This window comes from Chaetodon auriga, chromosome 14, assembly GCF_051107435.1.
Source record: "Chaetodon auriga isolate fChaAug3 chromosome 14, fChaAug3.hap1, whole genome shotgun sequence".
NCBI lineage: Eukaryota > Metazoa > Chordata > Actinopteri > Chaetodontiformes > Chaetodontidae > Chaetodon > Chaetodon auriga.
In genome coordinates, this window is record NC_135087.1 from 1,814,294 (window position 1) to 1,834,726 (window position 20,433).

The 20,433-nt window shown below is 46.3% G+C and overlaps 1 protein-coding gene across 6 annotated transcripts in view; it reads left to right on the top strand.

Moving 5' to 3' along the window:
- The window catches only part of ppp2r5eb (protein phosphatase 2, regulatory subunit B', epsilon isoform b), a 39,357-nt gene extending 20,045 nt beyond the window's left edge, over window positions 1-19,312 (top strand). For all 6 annotated transcript variants that reach the window (XM_076748260.1, XM_076748263.1, XM_076748262.1 and 3 more), the window contains exons 3-14: window positions 9,643-9,839; window positions 12,875-12,976; window positions 14,146-14,238; window positions 14,353-14,483; window positions 14,773-14,832; window positions 15,483-15,591; window positions 16,143-16,196; window positions 16,590-16,640; window positions 16,735-16,854; window positions 17,038-17,165; window positions 18,078-18,179; window positions 18,768-19,312. In XM_076748260.1, coding sequence (XP_076604375.1) covers window positions 9,643-9,839; window positions 12,875-12,976; window positions 14,146-14,238; window positions 14,353-14,483; window positions 14,773-14,832; window positions 15,483-15,591; window positions 16,143-16,196; window positions 16,590-16,640; window positions 16,735-16,854; window positions 17,038-17,165; window positions 18,078-18,179; window positions 18,768-18,867 — 1,247 coding nt within the window. In that variant the 3' untranslated portion in view covers window positions 18,868-19,312. The remainder of the gene's footprint in view (window positions 1-9,642; window positions 9,840-12,874; window positions 12,977-14,145; window positions 14,239-14,352; window positions 14,484-14,772; window positions 14,833-15,482; window positions 15,592-16,142; window positions 16,197-16,589; window positions 16,641-16,734; window positions 16,855-17,037; window positions 17,166-18,077; window positions 18,180-18,767) is intronic.
- The last annotated feature ends 1,121 nt before the right edge of the window (window positions 19,313-20,433 follow it).

Genomic DNA, 20,433 nt, shown 5'->3' on the forward strand with positions numbered 1-20,433 from the left:
CTCGCAGCAGGACTCACATTGATTTGTGTTGTGCTGCGTGTTTGGGATTGGACATGTGTTTACATGTCTACATGCATGTGCGTGTCAACACAGCGCCATGATTGTTCGCCAGTTGGACGAATGCCAGCTTCCTGTGGAGATTTACATGGACAGCTGATGACATGTTGCCGGGTCACGCCTGTCTTCCTGTTTTTTCTTCTTTTTTACCGAACAGAACAGATGTCATGACAGTCAGCATTTACCGTCTCTCCTCACTGTAATCCTTTATGTAATGTTCAGCCCCAGTGGTTATAGGCCCACCAGCAGCAGTGGCTGCTGGGAAGCCGCTCCCCTCGACAGGAAGCGTGACACAGTTTCTGTTTCGATGGCGGTGCTTGTGAGCATGACTTAGCTTAGCTTGCTGAAGTTTGTTGCTGCAGAAGAGGATGCTCGGCTAAAAGGATGCCGTCTCACTAAATACTGACCCCCTAAAAATTCAGTTTGTTGACTGTTTTTAAAAAATCTGACTGAAAACACAAGAAACTAGTGAATCAGATAAACACGGCATGAGGTTTGAACATTTTATCACATCTGAATCCTTTTGAATCTCTTATTGAGTCTAACAGAATTCAGCTTTGAGCATTTGAAACTGAAATAAACTGAATAACTAAATGAGTCAGCTGAGGTCTGTTATCGCTGAGTTGTTGTCGTCCGTCGTCTCTGGCTGACGACAGACACCAGCTCACTGAGAACGTGTTAGTCAAACAGCCCTGTTTCACTTTGCCCTTTCAGCAGTTTGCTGCATTAACATGAATTCGTTCCGTCGGTGTAATCTGCAGCTTCGGGACGTTTGTGTGATATTCAGAGACATCCAAAAGCAAAAACTCGCTAACTTCACCTCAACGTTTTGCATATTGCTGAAAAACCTGGTCAGAGCTTTGTCAGATATGAAGTTTAGTGAATCCAGACATTTTCTCTACTTGGTACAGGACACAAGCTGAAGCAGCTGGTGGTTCCAGGTTCATTTGAACTGGGTGTGTTTCTGCTTTAGGCTTATGTGTCTGTCGTAGCAGACAACAGACATATTTTAATCTTTAATGTATTTATCAGCTGCTCCTGTTTACAGTGAGTCAGCCAGTAAGAAGCCCTCTGCTAAAGGTGAGCAAGTGGCAAAACACTTCCTCTAACTACTGATGGGCCAGTAATAATCCCTGACTAATGCGGTGTCAACAGAAGACTGGCTGGCTCTTCAGGACAGGTGAACCAGGGCGCGGCCGTACAGCAGCAACTCTCTGTGGTTAAGGTTAATCAGAGGCCACCAGAAGTGATGAGAGCAAAGGTCACGCCCACGGCGCCTTGACATTCCTCCATCAATAGCCCTGCATATCTGGCTGATTGCTCTATAATCTCGACTGCACCTCCTCATCCTCGACTGTTGGTACCTCGATGGTGGCTGTCCGTGGAGGCGGAGAACCCTCTGAGTTTGTGTACATACATAATATCCTACAAACTGACCTTCAGGCCGAGGGGTCTCGCCTCTGAGTCCCATCTGTTGGAGCTGCTCACTCTCTCTCCTGCCGTAACTCAAGCCCGCTCGCCCGGTCACACACACACACACTGCTTTTAGAGACAAGGGGCTTTCCCCTTTACACTGAGTGTGTGTGTGTGTGTGTGTGTGTGTGTGTGTGTGTGTGTGTGTGTGTGTGTGTGGACTGTTCTTAAAGAGTGCGTCGCCTGGTCAGCTTACACCTTCCAGACTTGTGTTTCCACTGAAATCTCTGCAGTGCTGTGTGTAGAGCAGCATAACCTAAGAATAGTGAAGCGCAGCAGTCAAGGATTTTTCAGATAGTAAAAGCGAAAGCTGACCGTAGTATCAGCCAGATGAGGGGCTGACGATGCATCGCTTGTCAACTGAAATCTAAACATAAACTACCCCTCACTTGAAGAAAATCTGAAAAATACATCCAGTCTTGGGCGGCACTGTCTCTAAGTACTAGCACCGTTGCTCTGAACGTGCATGTAGTAATGTGTTTAAAGGGATACACTCCCTCTTTTGGATGATATGTAGCTCTGAACTGTAAATTACAGGATTTGAATATTTCCACTGAAACCGCTACAAATCAACACTCTTACATTTTGTATTAGTGGAGCTCATATTTTTCCTAATAACCGTCCAGTGATGGCTGGCTCTCTGCCCAAGCTGCAGCTGGCGTTAGCTCAGATTTTACCAGCGTTTGGCCGAATGCACCACAGTACATGCGCTGTGTGAAGCGATGAAGGCTGCAGTTTGTGTTCTTGACGATGGGTGGGCCGGCCGCAGTGTCCAGCTGAGTCATTGTCTGAGATTTGAACTCATTTGTCAGTTATCTTTGCAGCCCTTTGACTCAGGCTCTGTCTGACAGAGAACCCCGAAGCTTCGCTGTGATCTTGTCACTATTCATAGTATTTTTAATGGATTTTCTTGCAGCAGTAAGAGTGAAGAGTTTCACTCACTTGTAGGATCCATGTTGACTCCTGCTCTCATTCTCTGCTTCCAGACCTGTTGTTCCAAACCTATTTATTCATGTTTAACTGCTTTAAGAAACAATCCCTGACAATGCATTTCTGCAGCATCAACATGGTGAGCGACTGAGTGCGTCCACAGGCCGTTCAGTGACTGCGCTGAAGCAGTTCACCAGCTGGGCTGCGTTTGACGTGTCTAAAGGTCCCCAACAGTCCTGATCCCCCTCATGTTCAGCGCCCTGAAGCAGACACCCTGGTTTCCTGGGCTTTCCTTAATGTCTAGGTTAGTTTCACTCTGTCAGATTACAAAGTGATACCTGGGAGGATTTTACAAACATTTAGTTTATGCTGTTGTGCCTCAGTTATAATCAGTGCTGCTTTTGGAGCAGGTCCGCACTTGATTTTTATGACTGTTCATTGCTTCAGACAGACCATGTGAGCTTGTTGTAGTCTTCCTGAACACTGCCAAATCATGTTTGGCAACTAAAGTAATCAGCAACTGATGTAATGTGGAAGATGCTGTATTTCAAGCTTTCCACATCTGTAAAACACCTTAACTCATATGAAACAGCATTAGAACAAGAGATTTTACAAGCCGCTCTTTCTTGAAAATGGATGCCTGCTCGATCCTGACCCTGTGTTCAATAGGTTGAGGCTGTTATGTAATTAGCCTAACTTAAAGGAGTTCCTGTGGTGAGCCATCTGACTGCTCTCTTTCTCGTGCTGCGAGTCGTTAAGCTTTTTTCCACCATTAATTAAGCAGCAGCGACTTCTCTCTTCCTCTGCCAAGGGAGCCCAGATGAGTCTCCTCCAAAGCTGAGAAACAGAGCAGGAAGGAGAAAACCAGGGTGAGGCTGAAGCCAGAGCAGAGCATCAGTGTTTCCACAGGCTGGGGCCGCACTCGTAAAGTCTCTCAGAATAGTCGCGTTGGTATGAAACCGGTTGGTTCGTAGTGATGTTTTTATAGGTCAGTGTCCTGGTGTCAACAGTTATCCTGGATCGCCACACATTTCCCACAGCACAGGGCACGACAGAAGCTGCTTTCATACACTGAACACACTTCCTCACTTCAGTCATCCATACTGTTACTGATTGATTGTAGTCCAGTGTCACAGCATTTATACATAACACAAAATCACATATGAACTAGTCAAATTGATGTTCCGCCGTGCTGCATTGCCTGAAACTAAACTCCCATTAAAGTTGCTTTGAATCATCAATTTGGACAACACTGGATGATATTATCCTGATTTGAGGCCACAGTAATATTGAGTGATTGCTAAGACCTTCTCACATGTGAAGTCTATAAAACCTCAATCATTGTAGCTTAAGGTCTGTTTGCTCAAACGTGTCTGCACTAGATGGAGGATTTTGTGTCACAATGGGAGAAGAAAATGTATTTATTGAACTATAAATCATAAAATTTGTGAAAATCAGTGAAGTTGTAATCCAGAAACTAGCAGCATAGAGTTCTTGCTTGTCCAGATGACTTCGCTGTATTTGGAGACAGCGTCTGTTCCTTTGTTTCCACATAATCAAATTCAATTACTGTGACAGACATTTTGTCCACATTGACTTAACAAATTAGCAGTGAGTGACAGGGAAGCCATGACTGCTCGGAGGAGGTCACGTTTTCTCAACAATCTCAGAAACTTCCCGAAGTGAAAACTCGACATAACTTCTGTCCATCTCCTGCACGGTTGTCACACTTTTTCTAGCTCTGTCACGGGAAAATGAATTCCCCATTCTTAATCCCACCTACAGAGCTCTGATTGGCTGATTGTTTCTCCAACTGGGGTAATGGCCGTTAATGAGCACGACAGCAGACCTTTTAGACCTGCTGAAACAAATATGAGCATCAGTTCAGCAGTCTGGAACGAGGCTGGTTATAACCCACAAACACAACGTTTTCCATCTTCAGAGTTTCTTTAGCATCCAAACCACAACATAACAATCATTCCCCAAACCATTGTCAAATGACGCTTTGCTGCCTTTAGGAGCTGCCGACACCTACAGTTCAGTTTAAGCTTCACGCAGCTTAGAGGTATGGCTGAAGCCTGTACTTCACTCACCACACTGACGTCTACGAGCTGTCGCCGCTGTGATGTAGCCGTAATCATCCTCAAAATGATGGTTGGCTTATGCACAGAGAGGCTGACGGAGCGGCTCAGCAACTGCCAAACACCCATTTCAACTCTGATTTCATCCACAGTGGCTGGTGGATTAAAAAAGATCACATTTGTACCAGCTAAATGGATTTGGGGATAAAGATGGATGGTTAAAGTAAATGCCCTCGATGATATGGGTATTTTAAAACATGAAAGAGCTTCAGTCGAGGTCTTAGGACAAATTGCTCTGGTCAGTGCGTTCATCCGACTGACTTTAAAGAGAGATCATCTGAATTTATCATGAATTAAACATGCGTGAACTTGCAAACGCTGTCATGAGTATCAGGCTGAGCAGATTTGGATGTTTTAATGGAGGTATTCCAGTGAATCACACATGTTAATATTAAATTCATTCTTAGGGAACGGCTGTCTTATTGCCGCCTAATGCATGTTGAGGCAGGAGGTCATCATGTGTGTATGGTGGATGCTATGACAGCAGCTGTGGGATGTAGGATCCCTGCAGAGATATCTTCATGTTGGGGTGAGATCCTTTCAGTTTAACCAGAATCAGCTGTTACGTGACGCTCGGAAAAGCCTCCACAGTCCATTCACAGGAACAGTAATTTTGTCAGTGTAAAACACACTGAATTTGAATTTAGAGTGTTTGCTGACAGCCAAAGGGCAAATCCTCCAAATGTTTGCTTGAAAAGGTTTCTCGGGAAGCTTTGGATGCTGACCTGTGTGCAGCATTAACGTCCTTTTCCTGTCACATGCCTGCTTCACCTCTGTAGAGCTACACTTCAGCCCCGCAGTGACATGCAGAGGTTTTGTGATCTGGAAGAAGCCCAGCACTTTGCTTGTGGCTGGTATTTTCGTTCTCGTTCTGCTTTTATGCTCGGTTCTCGGTATGAACGTGAGTAACCAGCAATAACAGCAGGTCAGGTGGTGTAAAGGGTTCAGCGTGTTTTGTGGTTTGACGTTGGGCTGCAGAGCTGAGACTGAAGCCACGAGCCAAACCAGCTCGGAAATATATGCAAAAAGTTAGGGCTGGGCGGTGAACCGGCTCGCACCTGAACACCGGTAGGTGTTTGAATTTTTAATTACCACCACACTGGAGGACCACCACGAGGAAAAGCTCTGATTTGTCAGAAAATGACTTGTGGTTATGGATGATATCATTTCTAAAGCTCAAATACCAAATATTCACGAGTTCCAGCTCTAATTTGAAAGTGAGCTTGTCTGTCAGTCCTCTGTGACCGTAAACTGAATTTCTTTGTGGCTGTGACTGTTCGATGCTGACAGGATTTGTTAGTTGCTGCCTTAATGATTGGATTTTTTCCGGTAAGTTCAGATTTGAGGATTTGCTGCTTCTCGTTTATCTCTGCACAATGACAGAACAAGTCATTAAAGCTGTGCCCTTTGGTTTGGCTGCACCATGTGTTTTCCCACAATTATTCCTATTTGTTAATTGTTAATGGTTAATTGATTGGTTGCTGAAGTGGGTGCCTCGGTGGCCTAATGGTTAGGGTGCGTACCACATGAAGGCTACGTCCATGGTTCGATTCCCGGCTGGGGAGACCGTTTTATATACATGTTAATGATCGTGTGTTACTGCACGGGATGAGAGTGTGAAAGGCCTCATCAGACAGTCAGCTGGTCTACTGATGATGTTTAAATGATGACTGAAAAATAAATAAATCATCATTATCAGAAGCCCTCAGCTTTGATATGTGGTGTTTAAGTCCTGATGACTGACAGCATCATGGCGTGATCTGCTCTGTGCTGATGTCTGGACCTGGCTGAGATGGTGTGTGTATTTGTGTGTGTGTGTATTTGTGTGTGTGTGTGTGTGTGTGTGTGTGTGTGTGTGTGTGTGTGTGTGTTAGCATATCCACTCCAGGGTTCTTCCCTGCTGGTGTGTATGAAGAGTAGTTTCTGGGTTATTCTAGGCTGCAGACGTGCACACACACACACACTCTCTCACAGGCTTAAGTACAGTCACACACACTTTACACACACACCGGCACAGAGTCTCTCTCTCTCTCCCACACAGTCACAGTCATACTCTCTCGACCTGCTCCAAGCTGGTTAGCTGTGCTCTCTCTGTGTCTCTGTAGAGGGATTACTGTGTCCTGTGTGATTATCTGTCTATTAATAGTTTCCTTTAAGGCCGTTCACATGCTCCTATAGCGGCAGAGCTGCAGGATCCCGAGGCCCCCGGGCTCCGTAACACAAGCTGACCCTGAATCCTGCAGCTAGTAATTACTGTAATCAACTCCAGCGTACTGTACGCTACTGTACTGGAAGGAAGACACACGAGGACCAACACACACACACGTACTTATAAAACAAGCATGCATGCCTTCTTTACACAGCAATGATCACTTCAAACGTACACAAGACTGGATCCTCCACTGCCTCCTCAAGAAGCTTTTAATGATTTTCACCTTCACTCCCGCCGACTGAGTTCATTTTTCTGCAAAATCTTTGAAAGTTGTTCTATTTGAGCAGGTAGTTTCCCGTAAAGCTATGGGCCAAAAACACACTGGCATCAGCACACATTACACCGCTAATACAAAGATATTGATTACAGCAGTTTCGACACTCGGTTTTGGTTTCTTCTCCACATTCTGACATCCACAGAATTTCTGATGCTCGTATCCAGAGAAACTTCAAAAGAACGAGCGGGAAGACTGAATGTTTTTGCTCAAGGACATGTAGACCGTGCAGCCCCCTTAATATTCTGGTCAGCACTCCTTTTTAGGCATTTGGAGCATTGAGTGATCATATCACATGCAGGGCGAAGAGGAGCTTGTTTCATCTTGTTGGCAGGTTAACATTCACCACAGAGTGAAGTTTTTAGATTTAAGATTTAACATCTTAGTTTGAAATTCGCGTAAAGAGAGTCCAGTGCATTTGCTCTGATAAGTGACTCCATATTGTGGCTGCGAGCATTGAGTTCTTGGTTCTTCCACCAAGTTTGTGGAGCAGGGATTAAAGCCTGCAGAGCCCAGGACTCCTGCCAGTCAATCAGGGTTTGAGTTTGTTTGCGACTGGCCCGCTTGGACTCAACCTCAATGAGCTGAGCTGAAACAGGAGGCCAGCAGGTCGTGAGTAACGAGTGGCATTTGGATCAAAACATGTTTGGAATAATCACTTTATATGCGCTTGATGAGATCCGCTCAGGGTTGTTTCCCAGGACAGGAAGCTGCACTTTCTGCTTCAGGAAGAGAGGATTTCAAGAACCGGAGCTTTCATTCTGACCAGCTGAGCTGAATCTGAAGGAGAAAAAAGACACTGACTGGATCGAGACCCCAGCTGTCCCACAAAATCTGAGAAGAATAGAACCTTTTCAATCATAATTAATCTGACTTTTCTTTCTGTGATGTGATGTTTCCAAGATTTCTTGATTTGAGATCCAGAATCCAAATAAACCTTTGCATCAACTTTAATTTTAAACATTTCCATTAGCATAATATTTGACCCCGCGCTGGTCGTTAATGTCTTTCATCGTACACGTCCCTGCTACACAATAAAAATACAGATAATGATGGAAACAGCTGTCGGACTGCAGCCCATTTTCAGCTGATCTCACAACTGTTTTCTCAGTTCATCAGTGAATCATTTGGTCGACAAATGTTTCACAGTCACAGTTTCCTGAAGCCCAAAGTAAAGACTGTAAGTTCATTAATCGACTAATTACTCTGAAGAGGTTAAAAAGTCATTTCAGTGTTTTGTCTGGAAGCTCTCGCTCATTTATTCCCAGTCTGTGAATCAACACGAGAGCAGCTGAATGCAGAGCGACAAACGAGCACTTTGAAGTGTAATTTCAGAGCACGCTCACACTTTAGAGCCACTGGTGTGCTTCCTTCAGAGCAGCTTATCTCTTACATAATAATGGCCCAGTCCTACTGGGATCAGGTCTGGCAATCAGCGAGGAGCTCCACGCGTCTCCCTGCAGGTCTGAACTCTGGGCGACCCTCTGCTGTGTCTGTCACTGTGGGATCAGAGTAAAGACACCTGCCGGCTCGCTCTGCCTGTACATCCATACGGTTTGTGACAGCAGAGCCTCCGTCGCTCCTTCAGAAACGCTCACTGCTGGATAATGAGGCTGTGGCGCTCCTCCTCTCCATACAGAGTGAACAAAAAGCTAATGCAGGGCTGGAAACTGACTGCTCCACCTGCGGCATGCTGGTTGTAGCATCCTTTGTCGTAATCCACACATAAACACCTTTGGAGAACTTCCTAAACTCATCGTGCTTTAGCTTAACTTGCCTTTTTCAAAGTTGTAATGTGCAGGTGTATTCTTTTAGCTCTTGTGGCTAACCATGCTATGCTAACCACCCAGTTCACCTTCTGTTCACCTTCTTTAAAAACAAATCACTTCCTGTCTGTCAGGAAACTGTATCGTCAGCAGCAGAATAAACTCTGCTGGGAAACTGTCAAACTACATTAAATTATTAATACAGAGAAGCTGCTGAATGATTGCAAAGCATCTTCAAAACAAGTTAATTACTGGCTCCTGAACAGGTAAAGCAGTCCTTTTCCCTGCGTCACAGTGTTTACTGCATGTTCATTTAACTACTAGAATATATTATTCATCTTTGTTGCTGTGGGTTTTCTCTGGCTGCTCTGGTTTCCTCCCACTGAACAAAGACATACAGCTTTGGTTAACTGGTGTGAGTGAGAGTGCTCGTCTGTCTCCATGCATTCAGCCCTGTGGATGACTGGTGCGACCTGTCCAGGGTGGACCTGGCCTCTCGTCCAGCATCAGCAGTGTCTCATGCCGCTGTCTCACCAGGACGTCCCATGTCTCTGCTTGTACAGCAACTGTCTTCATTCCAAGTGTTTAATTTTGTGTTTGGCGTCGACGCTCTTTGACCTCTGTGGGAGTCAGAAACGTCTGCATGGTTCACGTTTATTTCTGCACCAGTTTAACTGACTTTTCTCTTCATCGTTCTCTTCCTGTGTGTGTGTGTGTGTGTGTGTGTGTGTGTGTGTGTGTGTGTGTGTGTGTCTGATGTTCCTGTGTGCGTTTGGTTTGTGCGTCCAGACGTGCCGGCGCCGGAGCAGCCGGAGCTGTTCCTGAAGAAGCTGCAGCAGTGCTGTACTGTCTTTGACTTCATGGACACGCTGTCGGACCTCAAGATGAAGGAGTACAAGCGCTCCACGCTCAACGAGCTGGTGGACTACGTGACCGTCAGCCGGGGCTACCTGACAGAGCAGGCCTACCCCGAGGTCGTCAAAATGGTGAGGAGGGAGGGGGACATGCGATCAATACACTCAACGGGCTCACACACACTAGAGAAAAATACAGGGACCCAGACTTGTCTCGGTAGGACCTGGTTTGGTTTTTGAAGTGGCTGCAAGACTCAAGTTGTCAGTAAAATGCAGCAAACACATGAATGCAGCAGGAATATTAATAAAACGTCTTATATAGTAATAGAACTCTGACAGGGAACATTTTACTGCGCCGTGAGTACTTTCACTTGTCATACTTTAAGCAGACATTGCTCATAGTACTGACGTAAGGTTGTAAATGCAGGACTTTTACAGTTCAGCGTGGTACGATCGCTTTAACCGAAGAAAGGATTTGAATACTTCTTCCGCTGCTGGTGTTAAGCACAACAGCATTAAGTCAATTCGCCACTGACCGTAGTTCAAATGCTTTCCTCTGAACTGAAACTCCTCCCTTCAGGCCTGGTGGCTCTGAGGGGATTAGCGTAGCTCTGAGAGTTACAAATGGCTGCTGAACCAATAACAGGACAACACAGTCAGAGATCAACAACAGTCCACAGGGTCATCTAGTTTAAACATCTCAGTGGCGCTGAAGTGGGACCAACCTCTCAGTTCTTTCTAGAGGTTTCCAGACATGTCTGTCCTTCAGCTGCTTTGCCAAACGTGTTGCGTTAGCATGTCTTGTTAGCGCTGCTCTGTAGCATCGCTCGCATGTGGACTTGTTTGATGCTATACGTCACTGCAGCGCTGTGCGTGTCAGCTCGCCGTCAGAGAGGAGGAGCAGCTGATCGAGCCTATCGATAGTTCAGGAAATGAGCATTGACGCAGTTTCAAATATTCAGAATCAATATGCACTGAAAAATCAATACAGCACTAAATCACAGGTGTGAGAAGTTGTTTGGACCTCTGATGTGTCACATTGCTAAGCCTGAAGAGGTGAAACTATCAAGCATTTTACAGTTTAAGCAAAAACTAGAGATCTTTTCTTGTGATTTAATCATCCCACCACTTTGTCAGCTGAGGTGTAACAGAGGGACTGGACATGTAATTTGATCAAGGAGCAGCCTTGTTTTTGATTTTTGACACTTGATGCCACAGACACAATTTCGTCTGTACTCAAAATCTGTTTACATTGGACAGCTTGTCTGAGGTCCACAGCCGGCCCAAATGCAGCAAACTGCTGATTGAAGGTGGCTTCATATTTAAGTTTCTCTGCTCATAACGTCTGCTGACAGTAATTCCAGACTTAGATATGAAAATAGGCCTTTTTCCGTGCTGCTTCTCTGATGTGCGCCCCGTCTCTTGCTCCTCTCTCGGTGAATTAAGGGTTTATTTTAACCAAACCAGAGCTGGTGGTGGTTGTTGAACAGTGGAAAAATGAACCACGAAGGTTTTGGTGTTTGTGTCATGTTTGAACAAAGTGTTTTTTTACAATGATAAAATTCCTGTTTTTGTGAATGGAGTCTGGTGGCTTTGACGAGAGCGTAACTGTTCAGGTCTTTCTCTGTAGAGATCCTTTCCATGACGCTGTCAGACACTTATTATATCAATCTGAGCGTGTCGGTGGTAAAAACAAACACTTTTACTGAATGTGCACTGATGCCTGGAGGGATCACATGGCTGTCGTTCAACACTGGACTCATTTCAGAAACATGTGAAAATAGGGTCCATAATCAGATAATATGTGACCGTAAACTCTCCAGTTTGCCCGGGACATAAAAGTCTTCCAGGACATGCGGAACAGCACGAACTGGAAACACTTTGATCGAGTGAAAATGCAATGTAGGTCAAGCTGAAACGAGCGGATAATTCAATAACAGGATGAAGGACATTATTTTAGTGGTTTATGTCGTAATGTGTAGCTATGTAAGTACTGAGATAATGAAACGCTTTGAACCTTTGTGACAGCCCTGTTGGCTGCTCAGGGTTTTTGTTTGTTTTTTGGAGGTTTAAATTTTTGGACCCATGAAGACCTTCAACATGAACACCAGGCAAAAGCTAACACGGCCAAGCAGAGATAGATTAGAAACACTCTCTGAACAGTTTGTTGATTGTGTTTGTGCTCATAAACTCACATGACTAAATCCTGAGATAATTACACTGAAGCTGGTTTGTGCTCCCTCGCTGCTTTTCGGCGCCTGTAGATAAAAGTCACACTCAGTCACTCCTGCAGATCCGTAAACGCACCGCTCTTAAACTTGTCCTCAGGTCCTGTCCCATTTTCCAGCCCGGCTGTCTTGTGTGCGTGCACACACACACACACATACACACACACACACACTCACTCGAGGCTCTGATTTAACTCGGAGTGTCCCAGAAGACACTTCCTGCAAAAGAAAAGGGAAAACATCAAAGCAATGCAAGTTCAATAGTGCTGGAGTTAAAACAAAAATCCTCCAAATATTTGTCTCAGCAGTCAGTTTCTCAGTTTTACTGTAGGTTTCTTACCATCAAGGTGTTCCTGAGTCGGTGCAGGTGATTCATACTCAAACACCGATGACGTGTGTTTGGTTTGAAAAGTGTACAATTACTACAGAAGCTGCAGTAACAGTGAAAACACAAATGACTAATGTTTCCAATCTGACCCAATAAGAGCCTGAGCAGAGTGTGGTCCAAACAGATGGAGGTTTTAATCAAAACCTTTCTTTAAAAAGTCAGTAGATTTCAGTCCTGTGATGTTTCTCAGTGTTCTTTGTCAATCAGTGACAGAAAAAACACTGAGTCTGGAAGCACCTGGATGCACAGGTGTACAGGTGTGTTCAGAACAAGCAGAGAACGGTGAAAGTGGCTGACCTGGAGTCTGTGTGTGTCGCGTTTGTACAGTAGCTTTATTGTCTGCTTGTAGGGAATGAGCACAGACAGCACACACACTTCAGCAGCTCTGTTAGCATGGATGCTACAGAGCGCCGATGTCCTGAAAGCTAATATTTGTTAGCTGGAGTTATTAGTGTGTAAAAATGTCCTCTGTCACGACTTCAGGACTCAGCTGCATTGAAGCTGATGCACATTTCAGACGTTTCACGTGTCCTCGCTGTGTTTTGTTGCAGGTGTCTCACAACATATTCCGGACCCTTCCGCCCAGTGACAGTAATGAGTTTGACCCCGAGGAAGACGAGCCCACACTCGAGGCCTCCTGGCCGCACTTACAGGTAGGCGCGGCTGGAAAAGTGTGTGTTTTCACTGATTAACGACTTGTTTGTTGAACTGGTGCACAAACAGAAATGAATCTTTCTTCACATTGGTTCATCCACCCGCCCGTCATTTCCATGCAGAGTCATCGGCTATAATTTTATTATTTATCTGATCTGGAAACCACCCTGTGACAGTTTTGAATGTTGATGGATCAGAATCTCTCCTGCAGCTCTTTCTGTCTAATGAGGGCTGAAGACGTGGAGTCATGTGACGTGTTTTTCTGCACAGATCGTCTTTTTTACGTTTCTGTCTTGTGCAGATTAAACAGAGGAGACACAGCGTGTTAATTAGGACGCCTTGGAGGTGTCTGTAGGCCTGTGTGAGCCTCAGTCAGAGCTAGCTGTTTCCACCTGCTCTCTGTCTCCGTGCTAAGCTAAGCAGGAGGGTGGTGCAGAGCTCCGCCCTCTGAAACGAAGCGTCCGTCCTGACGTGTTGAATTCGTCCGTACCTTCGGCGCCGTTGGCCCGGTGGTTGTGTTTGGCTCCTGGTGGTTGGGTGGGGTTTGTTTCGGGTCCAGTTTTTGCTCCATGTCTAGAGCCGGGCTCTCTTGTCTCTCACCTCCCCTCCTCCTTCTCTGTGTGCCTGCTGCCCAGGACTCCTTTAGAAATGAGATGCAAATCTCAAGGAGAAGCTTCCTGGTAAAACCTTTTTTCTTTTTGTTTCGTCTCTTTTGCCCAAATTTCCCAAAGTCATAAAGAGTTTTCTCCCTCAACCGAAACCCCTCTATTTACCCACATCCTTTTTTTTTACCTGGCTACACCCACCTGACGCTGTACCTTTGTGACCTTTGACCCTTTGAGGCTTCCCTTTGATCCGGTCTAGTTCAGTGTTTGCGGGGTGAGTTCAAAGGCTGAAGAGGAAGATGTCAGTCTGGATTTCTTCATATTTTTAATCAGCTTGTTGCACAGCAGGAAGTTTGACTCCAGTTTGTGTCCAAACTCACTCAAAGTTTGAATGAAGTGAATTGAAACTGAAAACAAACTTCCTGCACAGCGCTCAGCTGATCAGAGACGTTGGACATTGGACTTTTCGTACAGATTTTTGTCTTTTTAACGTCAGCTCTGTCTCTCTCGTCCTCCCTCTGTCCCTCCCCCGTCCATCTGTCTCTTCTTCTTCTCCTCTCCAGTTGGTATACGAGTTCTTCATCCGGTTCTTGGAGAGTCAGGAATTCCAGCCCAGCATTGCCAAAAAGTACATAGACCAGAAGTTTGTCCTACAGGTGAGTCGCAGAGTCGGGCTGCAGGTCAAAGGTCAGCGTCACATGTCCCCTGCTGTCCTTCCAGGGTCTCTCTGTTTACTGATTTCCCTGTCCGTGTTCCTTCCCTCCGTCCAGCTCTTGGAGTTGTTCGACAGCGAGGATCCTCGGGAGAGAGACTACCTGAAGACAGTCTTGCATAGAATCTACGGAAAATTCCTGGGGCTGAGGGCTTTTATACGAAAACAGATCAATAATATTTTTCTACGGTGAGTACATGTCAGTTCCTCACGTGTCGTTTGGGTCTAAGATTGTCTTAACTCCAGTTAGCAGCTACTTTTAGCCTCAGGATACATGAATGCGGCCTCTGAGCTCGCACTCAGATCTGAATTTCTGACTGTAGAGTTGCAGAGTTTTTTGTTTTTCAGTCCACGTGTTCATTTCCTGGTCGTCAGTTTTTTGCCGTCTTTGCTCTCTTGGTGTAGTCGCTCAGCCTTTTTCTCCCTGGGACTCATTTGTGTCTTCTGTCTTCTGTCTCCTCTCTGTCTGTCTGTGCAGTTTTGTTTATGAGACGGAGCACTTCAACGGGGTGGCTGAGTTGCTGGAGATCCTGGGGAGGTATGTGGAGGCCTCCGATCCTCACACACTCTGTTCTGTCAGCTGATTCAGCCTTCATCCAGACCGAGCTGACGTCTTCCTGTTTTTCTTTAGTCGTAACAATATGAGGATGTTTTTATCTTTTATTTGATGGAGCGCCTTTGAGATGGAGATCCAGAGAGACGGAACACAAACGGTTGATAAGAAGCAGGAGAAATTCTGACTCGGCTCCGTGTAAACAAGCTGCTAACGCTCAGACATGTTGGATCGAGGGTCGAGTTTAACTTGTAGATAAAAAATAAATGAATCCTCTGAGCTCAACAGTCTTTAAATCCATTTTAATCCATTGAAAAAAGGGCCGACTCACACAGACAGTTGGCATGTGGCCGTTTGACTTTCAGGCAGCGCTGAGTTTCTCACACGTTCAGTGTTTGCTCACATTTGTAGTAAAAAACGAATCGAATAGGTCTGAAATGGAGCAGCATCCCCTCACAGCTGCTCCTGTGCTCCCGTGTCCCGGCTCTCTCCTCCAGCCTCGTCACCATATGAACGTCTTTTTGTCTGCTGCTCATTGATCTTCTCTCGCTTTCAGAGGGTCACAATGACGCCGTTTCATGTGTTCATGTTTAATTTATGTTTGTGTTTTCTCTTTTTTTCCATCTTTCTCGCAGTATAATCAATGGTTTCGCTCTGCCGCTGAAAGCGGAGCATAAACAGTTTCTGGTCAAAGTGTTGATCCCCCTCCACACCGTCAGGAGTCTGTCCCTCTTCCACGCACAGGTACGACATGTGTCTGCTCCACCTAACAGCCCCACTGTGTCTCCAGCAGCAAGCCTTTAATTTCTTAATGTTTGGATTTGAAGAGCTCTTAGAAATCTGAACTCTGTGATATCTGTGAACTTCCTGCTGTCACAGAGTCACATATACAAAGTATCTAGAGATCATTAACAGCAGTGTAAAACTTTAAACCTGCACAGTCTTTTAAAGGTGTGTGTGTGTGTGTGTGTGTGTGTGTGTGTGTGTGTGTGTGTGTGTGTGTGTGTGTCGTGCTGTGGTGTGCCCATACTTAAAAAGTGGAATATTTACATTTACAAATGAAGAAAACCAGAGCTGTGGCAGTTCCTTTCTGCTCGGTGAATAAATGCAGAATCAGGTGCAGAAGTTGCCATGAAGTTTGATTAATACTGAGCACGCAGGGCTGAAAGCTTCACACGTTGAAATGATCCTTTTTAAGCATTCGTAGCTCAGTTTTGGCTCCTCTGCGTCGCTGATGTGAGCTCAGCTGAAGGGCTGGAGTGTGTTCTGACCTGTGCTCTCTGCTCTCCCTGCAGTTGGCGTATTGCATTGTACAGTTCCTAGAGAAAGACCCAACATTAACAGAACCAGTAAGTATCAACTGAAACCAGCAGACCAGCTGTCGGTGACCTTTGCTAATAATAGTTCTGCCATACTTGACCATTGCCTGGACTGTTCAGCAGCAGTCCTCACCACAGAGCAGCTGTTTGCCATCAGCTGCACAGATTCATCACCTTCATCAGTTAAAGCCTCAGAAAAGTTAAAGTTGACGCTCTGAGTGACGCCACTTGTCACGAACCAATCATTTAGCAGAGCTGCTGCACATCCCACTTTTCCTGCAACACTGATGTCACTGATAGCTGAGGTGCAGCCCGATCAGAAACGTTGCAGACAGCGCCTCACTGAGGTGAAAGGAGGAAATTCAGGATGTGAAACCAGAAGAGTGAGCATGAGCTCAGTCTGTGTCTCCTCTTCCTCCTCAGGTCATCAGAGGCTTACTGAAGTTCTGGCCAAAAACCTGCAGTCAAAAAGAGGTGACGTGTGTTTCAGTTTGCTCTCTGTCTATGTGAGCTGTGTGTGTGTGTTTCTGTGTGTGTGCTGACACTTTGGTCCTGTGCTGCCGTGCAGGTGATGTTTCTAGGTGAGCTGGAGGAAATCCTGGACGTCATCGAGCCAACACAGTTCGTCAAGATCCAGGAGCCGCTCTTCAAACAGATCTCCAGATGTGTCTCCAGCCCACACTTCCAGGTCAGTGACGTCCACGGCGACTTCCTGTCAGCAGTCAGAGAGCTGAAACAAGCTTTGATTTCAGGGAGCACGTCTAACTTTAAAGCTTCTGTGTGTGAAAAGATGAGCAGGGCTTTACACGGACGGCCTGCTGTCCTCCCATCACACGCAGACACTCAGCCCAGTTTGTCTCCCGTGTCCCAGGTCGCAGAGCGAGCTCTGTACTACTGGAACAATGAGTACATCATGAGTCTGATCGAGGAGAACTCCAGCGTCATCCTGCCCATCATGTTCGCCAGCCTCTACAGGATCTCCAAAGAGCACTGGAACCCGTGAGTGACGTCCCACAAGCTCTGCCCCAGTGCATGAGACTCAGGACCATCCTGGTTTTCTCTTTGGTTTGAGCTCTTTTTCACACCTCTCTTACGTTCCCACGCTCAGTCACGTGGTGTCTTTGGGTTTTGTTTGACCGGCAGCTTCGTCAGCGGCTCTCTTCAGTTTCGTACGTACTCAGCTGTGTTGACTGTAAACAGCAGAGCAGCGTCTCACTGCAGGCCTTTAAAGATGAGCTCATGGTGTTTTTGATAGAGCTGCTCTGACGCTGAACAGCCGAGCAGGGACGCTGGACGTCAGTCAGAAGACGCTGAGACAAACTTAACGCTTTTATTATGAAGTCTGTAGTTCTGATTAAAGGGGATGCTGCAGCCCCCTCAGCACTGCCACTCCCTGCTCCCATAAGACCAACTTTAACAGGTGATTTCATGTTCTGATCTTCAAGATGTAAATGTATTTCTACGTGTGTGTTTATATACACACACCAGATCAGGCAGTTTGCATGTCAGCTGAAAAATGGAGGAATTAGACGCGTGATGAGGAAGCTCATCAGAGCGTGACGAAGCTCAGTCAGGTATCCGGGCAGGAAGTCATAACGGCCGCAACGGTTGTAATATGAGGAGAATGGAGGGGAGTCCCGTCTCTCCGCCTCCATGAGGACAGCGCTGGTCCTCCTAAACCTGATGTCCTGACAGCCTGTGCAACAAACACAATAAGAAAAATATAAATATTAACTTTTCAAAGTGTAAACTCTGTCAGAAATGTGATGCCATGAAAACCAGAATGTCTTCTGAGAGTTAGCTCAAACCGTGGACTGTCCACATGTTCAGGAATGCTGTGAGTCCACAGACGCTGCGATGGTGGACGTTATGTCTCCAGTTGTGAAGCCTGATCTCTGTCTGTCCTCGCAGGGCGATCGTGGCGCTGGTGTACAACGTACTGAAGGCCTTCATGGAGATGAACAGTACCTTATTCGATGAACTCACAGCCACTTACAAGTCGGACCGCCAGCGGTGAGAAGCTCTTCACATTCACATCATCATCATCGTCAGGCTCATGAATAATGTGATAGTTTATGATCCCTGCAGGAAGCTGCTCGACACGACAGCATCACACCTCACAGGACTTATATCAGCTGTGGTGATAGAAGGAGCTGCGCTAACAGCTAATGGCTAACAGCAGGAGTACGCAGGAGGAGCAGTAGAAGCTCATGATCTTCTGATTCTCATGAACCGTCTAATTAGTGGACGAGCTGCTCGGCCTCCTGAGCCTCAGTCCTGCATGCTGATTAGCAAACATTAGCATGCTAACAAGCTAAACTAAGGTGCTGAACATGCCTGCTAAACATCACCATGTTAGCGTTTAGCTCAAAGCTCCGTGAGCCTCGCTGAGCCGGGGTGGACGGAGCGAGCTGCTGTCCCCGTGTGGGACGGTAACCTCCACGTTCAGGGCTCTGATTGGTCGACCAGCCGTAAATCCCCGGATGTCTCTGAGTCGCTGAACTAATCGCAGATGTGGGCAGAGAGTCAGGCGTTTGGAGCCAGGCTCCAGAGTCTCAAACACACCATAAAAGTCGTCCTCCATGTTTGTTTGTGTTTCAGTGAGAAGAAGAAGGAGAAGGAGCGGGAGGAGCTGTGGAAGAAGCTGGAGGACTTGGAGCTGAAGCGGGGCCTTAGGAGCGACGGGATCATCCCGACTTAACAAAGACAGCGCTGCGCTCCCCTCTGCCCCTCCCCCCGCTCTCCCCCTGTGACTCCCCCTCCCTCCATCCTAACCCCAGCTCCCCCTCCACATCAGCCATGTCTGCCCAGAGCTCTGAGACCTCCCCGACACAGGCCGTCGTCTCTGGATGGACGCGGAGCGCCCGCTGGTTTCTTAACTGTTTTTTTTTTCTTATGTTTTTTTTCTCCTGTGTTTGTGCGACTTACTTTACAGTAGATTCATCACATCTGTTTTCATTATTTCAATAGCACTGTAAATAATTATTTTTTTCTTTTTTTTCCCTTAACCTGATATTATTGCAAACGGAAAAACAGAACAATAAATAATAATAAAAGGAAGAAAAAAATAGAAAATGAGAAAATGACTTGTGTGGGAGGGGAATTTAAACTACAAAAAAAAAAAAAAACTTTTGGACTGTAGGAAATGAACTCTTGGAAAACAAAAAACAACAAAAAAGAGAAGATAGATTGATTTTAACTCTTCGTCCCGCTCTTCTTCAGTACGGTCCCGAACGCCATTTTTATTTTCCTGGTTCTCCTCTTTGCTTTTCCTCTCGTTGCCTCCATCTTTCTGCTCCCTCCCTCCTCCTGAACGGTGCATCTGTCATGTCTGCCCCCGTGTGGACGTCCGGACTGATAAATGGTCCCCCCTCCTCCCCCTCCTCTGCGGCCCCGCCCACCTGTCCACAGGTTCTCCTTCCTGTTTCAAATGGGAAAAAAAAACTGAACAAAAACACGTTTTAAAACAACAACAGGGACACACGCCTCTGCTGTGAGTGCGTTTACATGTGTGTTCAGCGAAGGGTCAAAGGTCGGCCATGTTGATGCTTGACATCAGCAGGAAAACAAAACCACCTGAAGGGCGACGCCACAACCTGCTGAAAACTACGATCAGTTTTCCCTTTTTTAGGAATAATCTGAACTTTAACTCGATCATAGAAACATTCTGTGTAGATTAACCTGAACCAGTGAGTTAATTAACAGGTGGAACACCCCCCCCCCGACACTCGTCAGCTGAGCGGACACCTGTCCCGCGTCGTGTCCTGTTTTTCCTGGATGAGCTCACATCCTGTTGTCCGTCGTTTATTCGGCCTTGTTTACGAGCTTCCTGCGCTCACGCTCGGTTTGACTCCAGAACGCTCCGCATGTAAACGCACTCTGTTCACCTCCTCCTCCTCCCCCTGCGCCTCCCCCCTCCTGCTCCTCCTAAACTGACGGACTGCTTTTCATCACTTGGTTCTTCTTGTCCCTCCCTGCGTCTTCTGTTTTGACCTTTGACCCCCTCCCTCCTGACCTGGTATCAGTCTGGCACTGGTGCCGTCGGGCCATAACGGGGACTTACAAACAAAAACAAACAAAAAAAATCTTCAGAGGAGCCAAAAATCTTCCTCCCTGTTGTGAAAAGACGAGCGCCCCGCCTCACTCCACCCCCACCCCCCTCCGCCCACCGGGGGGCGCCGCGTTGACTTCACAGTATTACGACAACAGTGACAAAAAAAGACAACCCTGTACATTGTTATTGAATGCAGTACACTGATAATCTTGT